Source organism: Geospiza fortis, unplaced genomic scaffold, assembly GCF_000277835.1.
Source record: "Geospiza fortis unplaced genomic scaffold, GeoFor_1.0 scaffold11, whole genome shotgun sequence".
Taxonomy (NCBI): Eukaryota; Metazoa; Chordata; class Aves; order Passeriformes; family Thraupidae; genus Geospiza; species Geospiza fortis.
Window position 1 is genome coordinate 11022874 of NW_005054304.1, and position 10915 is coordinate 11033788.

Below are 10915 nucleotides of genomic sequence, written 5' to 3' on the forward strand. Positions count from 1 at the left end.
GAAATAGAGGGAATCAGAACAGAACTTGGTTTCTGAGCTTCAGCAAACCTGTGCTGCCTATCTCTTTGAGAAGTAAGCCTGTGCAGAACCTTTGCAACTTGATCCAATAGATCATGTGTCCTGAAGTAAACTCCTCTTCCATCCTACTCCCAGCCAATGGTGAAGTCCTTTACAAAAACCACAGTGGTATTAAGAGCATGTGGCTGAAATTATATGGATAGATTAGACAGCACATCCCATTATTTTTTATGAAAATAACCAAAAGTTGTTTCTTTTCATAAAAAATGAACCTAAACTAGATAGCAAGTTTCAAAGAGCTAGACAATCAGTCAGCAGAGCTCAAAGCAGAGCGGGAAGGAGTTTCAGTTTGTAGTTCTTTGTGGTATTGAAGGCTCTGTGAGAAGAAGCCTGAAAGTTGTCCTTAAACCTGAGGATTTAGACTGCACTTTCACAGTAGTTTTAACTATTTGTAGGTGTGGGCTACAAATTGAGTTGTTGGAGAAACTTCAGCTTTGCGTGCGGAACAGCCATGGGGTTTCTTCACAGCATTCATGTGTCTTCCGTCAGTTTCCCTGTCAAATTAATGTGAACTCTGTGAAACTAGATTTCATTTCAATTGCAATTCAAATACATTTGAGAGATTGAGATGTTACGGTAACAGCATGGTTGGATCTGTTGTTCTACTGCAGATTCAGAAGGTAGTGAACAAGAAGTTGCGGGAGAGATTCTGTCACAGACAGAAGGAGGTCTCAGAGGAGAATCACAATCATCACAACGAGCGCATGCTGTTTCACGGTAAGGAAGTCACGTCTCTTTGTATGTAGTGGTATTTACCAAAAAAACCCAAACCTTGCAAAGACCCACAGGCAATGTTACTGTTGCTGTGTCACCATCCTATGCAAGTAATTGTGTTTCTACACTGGAAATGCAGGGGGTGTGGGGGTGGTGGAGTTACTCTGTGTGGTAACTGCAGTCCAAAAAGCAACACTGGATAAGAAATACTTTTATTATGTTTTGGTTTCTTAAGAAAGAGGAAGGTTTTCTGCTAAGCTGTATCTTAGTCATTTCAAGTAAAGCTGCTGGGATGATGTTACATTGCTGTGAGAAAGACATGGTGTCTTCTAAATGAGGGGAGCAGCACGCAAGAAAAGTGTTTTACCCTGGTGCTTTAGGCAAGCATCAGGGAAAGGATTCAAAACCAACCATGAGTTTCAGCAAGATTTCTCTAGAAATGCCTACAAATGACAATTGCCTGAAGGTCCTTCTGTCCTAGATTCTTCTGTGATTCTGTATAGGAAATTGGTTTTGGGTATGATTGTCCTGACACCTTGCCCCACCTTAAGCAGTGCTGACTCCTGGAGAGGGTGTGCATTGACAAGATAAATTGCACTGAAATGTGAGTGGGGGGAAAGCCATTTAATGAGATCTGTGAAATGAGTAAGAAATGAGTCACACGTGGGATTTTGGTATATAATGATAAATCCCACACATCACTGCATCCTGCTGGGTATCGCCCCCTTGCAGCTGACTGAGCACACTTTCTGCTATTTATTGGTCTATTTGAGGCAGATTAACGCCTCTTGACATTGAGTCCTGTATTACTATACAACTTAACAAGTATGTGTCTTTTTGTGTCACTGTTCTAGGCTCTCCTTTTATTAATGCTATCATTCACAAAGGATTTGATGAAAGGCATGCATACATTGGAGGAATGTTTGGAGCTGGAATTTACTTTGCTGAGAACTCCTCTAAAAGCAACCAATATGTGTATGGAATAGGGGGAGGAACTGGCTGTCCCACACACAAAGACAGGTCCTGTTACATCTGCCACAGGTAGGAATCCAGTAGAGTTCCCCACACATAATTCTGCCTGTCCTGGTTTTTATGATCCTGGCACAGGGTGATATGCAGGCAAAGAATGGCCACTTGAGCTTGGTCTTGGCAGGAAAAATGCAGTTTTCCATTTGTCAGGGTTGAACAAAACAAGTATAAATGCAGCAAGTCCCACAGGAAGGTCAAAAATTACATCTAAGCATGCAGTGAGTATAAATCAAAGTGAGCAGTGGCTCAGGAAAGAGGCTTGAAACAGCAAGTTTGAAAATGAAGAGTCAGGGGAAAATAGCAATTAAACTGCAGGCACTCTCAAGACAAAACTGCAGTGCAAAGTGATGGTCAGCAGTACAGTGTGGTGTACTGTGGATCAGATAATATTGGAGGTAGATAATTTTGGAAAAGGACTTAATTGCAGCTTTGTTTTGTCCTGGAGTAGATCAGTGTGTTTCTCACACTTTGACACCTGTCCATTCCCTGCTGGTAGGATCACAGAGAGTTTCAGCTTCTTTCAACAGCTTCATATGAAATGAACTAGAACAGGCTTCCCTGTGAGGGCTAGACAAACTGTGTGTTTTCCCTTCTGAGTGTCATGAAAGATTTTTGTGACAGGTTTTATACAGTCTTAGAACTGGCTTCTTAAAGTGTTTCTCTAAAAAGCCATGAGAAATTAATTGTACTGAAATAAACTCAAAAGACTGAAGTCCTTCTGGAAGCATACAACTCCTAGTAAGATATTTGAAAATTATACTCTCTTTTTTCGTTTTAGACAAATGCTCTTCTGTAGAGTGACCCTTGGCAAATCCTTTCTTCAGTTCAGCACAATGAAAATGGCTCACGCCCCTCCTGGGCACCACTCTGTTATCGGCAGGCCAAGCGTGAATGGACTTGCTTATGCTGAGTATGTCATCTACAGAGGGGAGCAGGTAGGTGGCTTAGCTGGGACTGCCTTTATGCAAGGACACAGCCTGGAGCTGGAGATGGACTGTGCCTGCTTTCCAAACCAAGCATGCTGTGATAATGCTGCTGATTAAGTCATTGGGTTTTCTTTCATTTAAATGGGGAAATAAACAGTGAACTGTACCTACACAGCAAATGCTACTCCTATCCACTGATCTGCTCTGATTTATGCCTTGCAGAATTATCTAATTTCCCCTGTGCAGCTCTGATGGAGTCTGTTAAGAATTGTAGCTTCTCTCAGTAAGCTGTCTTACTCCCATTGCGTTTTAGTGGCACTACTGCAGCATCAAGGTCACGTGCATTTTTGGGGCTCCAGTACATTTGAGGATCCTGGGCTTTTTACCTGTATGTTCCCAGAAGTGACAGAGACTACTCTTAAATGGCAGCTGGAGTAGCAGAGGAGTCTTCAAAAGTTGATTCTTAATCTGAAGAACTCAGCTAGACCTTGACTCCATAGAAGTGTTTTGCTTACTACCATGGATGGCTCCCAGATCACATGATCAAACTGAATAACCATAAACTTGTGATGACAAACATCCCAGGTCCTGAATGAGCTGGCTGATGGTGTTGCCAAGCCACTCTCCATCACACCCTGAGATTACCTTGGTTGGTTGGAGCATACTGCTAATAATACCGAGATCATAGGTTTGATCCCTGTATGGGTCATTCACTTAAGAGCTGGACTTGGTGGTGTCCTTGCAGGTTCTTTCCAACTCAGAATATTCTGTAGTTCTGTGATATTTGAAAAGTCATGGCAGTCAGGCAAGGACCCCAGTGAGTGGAAAAAGGGAGACATCACTTGGATTTTTTAAAAGGGGAGGAAAGTAGACACAAGGGAACTGCAGATCGGTGACTCTCACCTCTGTAGCTGGGAAGATCATGGAACAGATCCTCATGGAAGGCACATGCAAGACCAGGAGCTGATTCAAGACAGCCAGCACAGCTTAAGTAAGCACAGATTGTGCCTGACCAGTCAGGTGGCCTTCTATGATAGAGTGACAATTATGGTTTCACAAAGCCTTCTCTTTTTTGTTCAAACAAGCTCATCTCTCTCTCAGCATCTTCTTTATCCTGTGCTCTCTGCCCCAGCTGTCTTATTGGTCCTTTGCTGACCATCTATCTCATTGGTCCTTTGCTGAACTTGGCTCCAGCTTGTTGGCATCTTTCTTGTATTGTAGAACCTAAAAGTTGTGTGTGGTTTTCTAGATGTGGTCAAGGAGGGAGTACTGAATAAACAGCAGTTGCTGCTACACCTGATGATATTACCACAGGATGCTCATAGCCTTTACTGCTGCCAGGACACACTACTGATGATTCTGCTTTAGTTTACTGTCTCCCATCACCTTTTCAGCTGAGTAGCTTCTCATCCTGCAATGTTACAAGGAATTCATCTCAGGTTCCTTTGCCCTTGCTGGATTCCATGAGGCTTCTGTAGGCCCAGTCTCATCTCATCTGTCGAGGTTCCTCGGAATGGGGCCCTGCCCTCCATCAACTCTAGCTTTGTTCTGGGACTGAACTGGCTACCAGCTGTCTCCAGGAAACACTGGACAGATGGACAGATGACTTACTGGGTCATGTGCTTTGAGTGGGCCAAGTATTTTACTGCCAGTAAAGGCCTTTGCAGGTTACATTGCAAGCTGTTGTCCCTTTTGAGGTCAGACTTTATCAGTCATCTGAGATTTTTGAGTAACTTAACAGGCACTGATCGATTTGTAGGATTAGTTAACAAGGAGAATAACTCTGAATTCCTGTTGCACACAATTTCTGACAGTGACTGTGTGGAAGAAACATATTTTTGTTTGTGTATTAACCAAGGTGTTAAGTACATCCAGCAGTTCCACACAGTGCTGGCTAGGTTTGAAATACCCACTTTTGCTTGCATGCTGTGAACATAGAGCTGGTTCTTGTGCTGTCCTTCCTGGTCACTGTTTAGTGCAAAAACTGGAACTTGCTGAGTTACCCTTAAACCAGTTTTTTTTTTCCTTATTTAACTTTCAGGCATACCCAGAATATCTCATTACGTACCAGATTGTGAAACCAGAAGCTCCCTCACAGACAGCAACAGCAGCAGAACAGAAGACCTAGTAGCTTCAGAGCAGTGGAGAAGGATGTGACTTCAATCTTGGACTGGATGAATACATGTTTCAGAAAATCAGTATCACATAAAATTCCTAACAACCTGGAAATAAGCTGTATGTCTTTTCTAAAGTATTGCTGTCTTGATGAATATGATAATGAGTAACTCTTGCATACTCAACTGCTACTGTTCCTCTTGAGGAAAGTTTACAAGGGACTGCCTTTTAATAACATATCTCAGGCTCCTAGTCTCTGCAGATACCATGTGTAAAATAATATTGTTTTGATCTAGACCTTGGGAACATTATTGTGCAAATGGAAATCTTTATTGCTGCCATCTCACATGTTAAAATTTCAGACACTACTTTTCTAGTTATTTTATTTGCAGATAAATTACATTAAGCCCATCATTTTCTTTTCAGCATACACCATTCATTTCCTGTTTTCAAGAGATCCTATTTATTCTCCTTTTGTATTCTGAAGTTGAGCCAGAACTTTCTTGAAAATATTTTGCACAAAGTCAAGTTGACTAAAATCATTAACAATGCAATATAAATTTCATCTGAGGAGGGGCTAGGTCAAGTTATTCAATATAGGGGTTTTTTTTGCACACCTCTGAGCAAACAATAACATGAGTGAGTGTAACTTTGGAGTGGAAACAAACTATGTCAGTTTGCTGCCTTGTCTGTGTGAGTTTTTCAGGGGAAGCCCTGGGAAGTGTTTGCAAGGGTAGAACCAGCTCTTGTGCTTAGAAGAACTTCATGCCCTCTTCTGGCATCTCTAAAAGAACATTTTATAAGGCTCCTGTTAAGTACAATGCAGCTTTTGAAGTGTTCTCCAGTTACAGCAGGGTATGGTTTTTCTGGGAGAAGCAGGTGGAAAGTCAGAAGATTTCATACAGGAGGGTGTATCTGGTTCATGTCCCTCTGTAAGATGAGACCCAGTAAATGGGTTTCAGGCTGGTAAGGGAGAGTTATTAGAGCAGTTTCCTGTCACATCTTTGTGTGTGACATCACAGTTGAAGAGCTTAAGGGATTTACAAAAGTAATAATTTTTTTAAATATCAATTTTACATTTTGATGAGAACAAAATTTTAAAATATCAGTTGGCAAGCAGATTTGTTTGCAGGTATACCAGAGAACAAAGTTAGGATTTATTCACTTAATACCCTTCTTCCCAAATTCCCAGGTTTTTTTTGCTGAGTAGGAGAAAGTTATTTTTAAGCATTGCATAGCACAGCATCAAACAGTTTCAAAAGTCCCCCTCATGGTGGATATGGATTTAACAAAAGTAGAAACTGTTTCTTTTTTGTGGTGTTTTACAGTTTCAGAGAAGGTTGAAGATCAAGACTTGTTAATTTTTTTCCTAACAACCAGTACCAGGAGATGTGCTCCAGTGTTGACCATGTAACATCTGGAGGAAAAAAAATGTTCCTTTGGACACAACGTGTGGTACAATACCCTATCAACCAGCACTGTCTGATGATCCAGTTCATGCATTCAGGTTTTATCCCCCTTAAAGCAAGGAAGCAACAGAATAGTGTGCTCTTAGTTCATAAAAATATATGTGCTCCCCACAAGTGGGATTTTGCTAACACGTTTGTATAAAACAGACTTAATCCTGAAGAGCATTTCACTTTCAGCATTAAGACACAACACTTTTATTTTTAATGTTAAGGCATTAATGTTGAAGCACGTCATTCTCACAAGAAGTAATCACCAGTAATCACCCACTGTAAAATCAGTCATTTGATGCAATATGGCTACCTGAACATCATCTCTTTGTAATATCTCTAAAGGAAACCTTAGAAATAGCAATACTCCAACAGAACTTGAACTCTTACTTTTCTTGAGCTGACAGTGGATATATGGTTCTCGCTTCATTTTGTGACCTGACTAAATATGTAGCTTTGAAGTCCCAGCCAGGCTCTAGCCTAGTTGTCCTTTTAAACAAGTTTAATTGATAAAATTGGGTGCTTGTATTTTGGCTACTTGTTTCATAGTGTTAGAGGATTGCAAAGATCACCACTAGGCTTTGAAGCTTTGTATTCACCATTTAAGTTTGGGGTTTGCTTTTCATTTAGTTAATAACGGCGTGAGGGGATGTGCCTATCTGCTCTAGGGTTTCAGATAGCGACCAGAGCGAGTGCTGCTCTCCATCCCCAGTTAGACATAGTTTTAAATGGTGAAACAGCTGTGCTGCTTAGGTGAGCAAAATGGTTAATGTGGGTGTGAAAGTTAAAACTTTACATCTTTCATAAACAAGAACAAATCTAAAAAGGAAAACCCCACCGAGCCCACACCGGATGCTGTTCTTGCTTGTTGTTTCCTATGTGCTGGTTGAACTAATGGCTAGACAGGATTCCTTTTGCAGCCTGAAACTTCTAGAAGATAAAAATAGCCTGGAGGAGACTGAGGGGAGACCTCATTGGGGTTTTCAACATCCTCACAAGAGGAAGTGGATGGGCCCGTACCAATATCTTCACTCCCATGACCAGTAACAAGACTGGAGGAAACAGCATGAAGCTGAGATTAGGAGGGAAATTTAGGTTGGGTATTAGGAGAAAGGATTTTCACCCAGAGGGACCCCAGGGAAGTGGTCTTAGCACCAAGCCTGATAGAATTCAAGAAGCTTTTGGACAACACTCTCAGGCACATGGTGTGACTCCTGGGGCTGTCTTGTGCAGAGCCAGGAGTTAGACTCAGTGATCCTGATGGGTCTCTTCCAACTCAGCATATTCTGTGATTCTACTTTCCAGTATCTTTGAACTGCCAGTGTTAATGTTTCTGATGTTCTGTGCAGAGTAAAGGTGCTGTGTGAGGAAATCATTTTGCAGTGGTTTTTGTCTCGTAATGACGTGAGCTCATATCAGTTTGTGGCCAGACACACAGGAGTACCCAGGCCTGATGATGCATCTGTGTGTTGCTGACACCTATGCAGGAGTAGCATATGTTGTCATAGGTGCTCTTTCAGTTCAAAACAAAGTGAGGATCTGCCCATCAATACCAAAGTTACCCGTTAAAAACCTGGCGGTGTTTGTGGTGCTTTTGGCAAGCTGTTAACGGTACAGACACTGCTGCTTCAGCTGGGGGAGTTAACTACAGTGGGACCTTATAAATACTGTGACCCCATAACCAGGCAGGTGCTGCCTCCCGAGAAATGAAGTTTTTGACCTCCTGAGAAGAGCAGTCCCCTGATATGGGGATGCTCATTTTGCAGCATTGGATCACCAGTGGGAGGCACAGTAGGAGCTGAGGATGTAAAAACACTGGCTAAGCCCTCATAGGCTTGGGAGTCCAGGGACAGAACTTGGTGTCTGCTGGCACCAGGGACAATATGTCCCTCAGGCCTGTTGATCTTCGTCAGTGTCCCTTTGAGGCAGCATTTTGAAACTTCTGTGTAGTTTCGCAACAGGACCTTAATAGGCGAAACAGAAAGAAAAGTCACCACCTAACAAAGGAGGGTTCTACTCTCCGTTGCTGAAACTGTTTCCATGAGACTGATGACTTAGATACCTGGTGCAGTGACACTGCATTCTGATTGCTGTCAACAAAACTTTTGTTAGGATTAAAAGCAAACAGTACAGTATCTTAATAAGGTATATTTTATTTTTTCATTCTTATTTTTATCTACCAGTTGTGTTTGATCCCAGCTCCATAGAGACTGTTACAAACCTCTTATACTAGTTCTACCATGTTGTAGTCACTAATGGTTTTTTAACCTCTGTTTCAAGTGTTTGCATGAGATGCAATTGAATCCTACTGCATTATGTAGCAGGAATTTATTTTGCCTGCAAACTTAAACTTTGCTTGTTTGTTATGGGAGTACCCCAAAAGAAAATTCTACACTGAAGCAGAGAGAAAACCCTGCAAAATGTTCTGCACTGTGGCTGTGGTGTCCAGCAGACACAGAAAAGGGATGTGTTATATGGGAGGGAGTAGCTCCTGGAGAAAGGCACTTTCTTGGCTCTGGAAACCAGCTGCTCCTGCTGTTCGTTCTAGGTTAGAGGAGGTGTCTGCTCCCTGTGAATGTGTGAGGTGCTGAGGGATGCAAGCATGTTGTGCCACTGCATGCCCTGTGAGAGCTACTTAAGACAGTGGCAAATCAAAAAAGCTTCCTGCATCCCTGCAATGGCATCAATTTCTGCACAGTTCATGCACTGCCTGCAATTTCCATATGGGACTGTTAACAGAAATTGCCCTAAACAGGATTTTTCGAGATGGGTGAAAAGGAAGGGTCCAGCCACAAAACAGATTAGTTTGAACATTGCTAATCATTCTCAGAAGCTGAATGTCAGGAAATACGTGAATTTATTTTCAGTGGGATTTCTCTGTTTCCATGCTGCTTTACTACAGAAAGTCTAGCTCAGAAATCCAAGAGGACATGCATCTAATGCATGCTTCAGGTATGTTAAGCTGTATTTGTGCAGCATTGTAAGCTGTGCTGCAGCCTGCATAGGGAAGACCTGGGAAAGCACATCCTCAGTTCTTGTCTCAAGTAGCAACTGGCTTTTGAACCTCCACAGACTTGAATCCATTGGTGATCAGAGGTGGTGGCTTGGCACAGTCCCAGAGCCTGTTCTCCTGGTCTTTCCAAGAGTGGCAGGACAGATGTGCAGAGAGGGAGCAGCAGTGTTCCCACCTCTCTTTAACACAGAGTAGATGTGAAACCCAGGGGATTGGGGAACACTGTGTGTGTGTAAAAATCTCTGAAGCAAGGTGATGAGCCTGGGAATCTGTGGGGGACATGGGAAGCAGATGTATTTCCATTACACTGACACATATGCCTGTCAAGTCACATTATCTGGCTGGTTTTGATGTATTGGTCTTGCTGAACGTGTTGGTGGCAAGTTTTAGTGCTGGTCCCATTAATTACTAATGTAGATTATTAGAATTTCTGTTATTACAAGCTAATTTGGACACTTTCTTAACATCTGCAGAACTTGCTTCAGCTTTGGAAATTGAAATGGGGATTTTCTGTGCTGCAGTCCCATGAGCTTGTGCTTTGTCATTCCTAATTGCTTTCTCTGGCAAGCCAGATGGCAATGTAGCTGGGGGTTGAATTTCTAGACCTTTTTTGTGTAACTTGTTTTCATAACTAGCCCTTTATTTGTCCTCTCTTGGTTGCCAATTACCTGGAGCTGGGATATCATTTATTTATTTCTTCTTTTACCTTCTCTCTCAAAGTTGAAGACGATGGGCAGTTTCTCAGCCTACCTACATGGTGGACTTTAAGTAACATCTCTGTAACAACTGAGTTTGATCTATAAGTGTGCTTGGCTAAATGTCTGATCTGCAATACTTGTAATAGTTTAAAAGTCAATAAATACATTTTTAACAGTTGCTCTGTGAAAATGGAATGTGTGCACAACCTGCTGCTCTGTCTTGGTTTTACAACAAATTTGCTCCAGCCAAACTGTTGAAAACAGTTTTATTTTTATTTTCTCCAAACAATGTTTTCTCCCTCCCTCAGGCAATAAATAAAAAGTTAATTTCTAGAAAAAAAAAAAAAGAACAAAACCATACATATGTACATCAGCCACACAGGCATCTTGTGTGTTGGACTGGGCTGGAGGGAAGGACAGAGGTAGGGTGGGAAATAAGGCTCCAGGTGGGTTGAAGATGAGGCATTTTCAAGGCTTGGGCCAGAAGCTGCAGAAATGTTGCACAGGTGAACAAGACTCAGCACAGGAAAAGGGCTGGTCATGAGGTGGGAGAAGCTTGAAAATGCTGGATGACACCTCTGGGCCAGCTTGTCCTCCACCCCACAGCTTCTCTCTTCAATTATAGCCCACCCATGTCCCTTCTGCTTCTTTTGGAAGAAGAGCAGCAGTGGGACTGGTGGAGAGGAAACTGAACAGAGTAATCAAAAGCAGCCCAGACTGCTGCCCCAACCCCTTCTTTCTCATCTTAAAGCCACAGGAGATTGGACCTAAGTTTTCTAGAAACCAGTGATCCACAGAGGCAAGAAAAGAGGCATTTCAGACTACATCTCTCCCTCCAAACCACTTCCCAACCACAAACATTGCTCTTTGCCTGGACTAGGCTCA

General features: G+C 42.3%; 1 protein-coding gene across 1 annotated transcript in view; it reads left to right on the plus strand.

The window, feature by feature from the left end:
• LOC102031928 (poly [ADP-ribose] polymerase tankyrase-1) overlaps positions 1-10208 on the plus strand; it is a 128863-nt gene extending 118655 nt beyond the window's left edge. The window contains exons 25-28 of the mRNA XM_014311935.2: positions 690-795; positions 1647-1833; positions 2600-2756; positions 4789-10208. Of these exons, the coding sequence (XP_014167410.2) occupies positions 690-795; positions 1647-1833; positions 2600-2756; positions 4789-4875 (537 nt within the window). The 3' untranslated portion in view covers positions 4876-10208. The remainder of the gene's footprint in view (positions 1-689; positions 796-1646; positions 1834-2599; positions 2757-4788) is intronic.
• Positions 10209-10915: the final 707 nt, after the last annotated feature.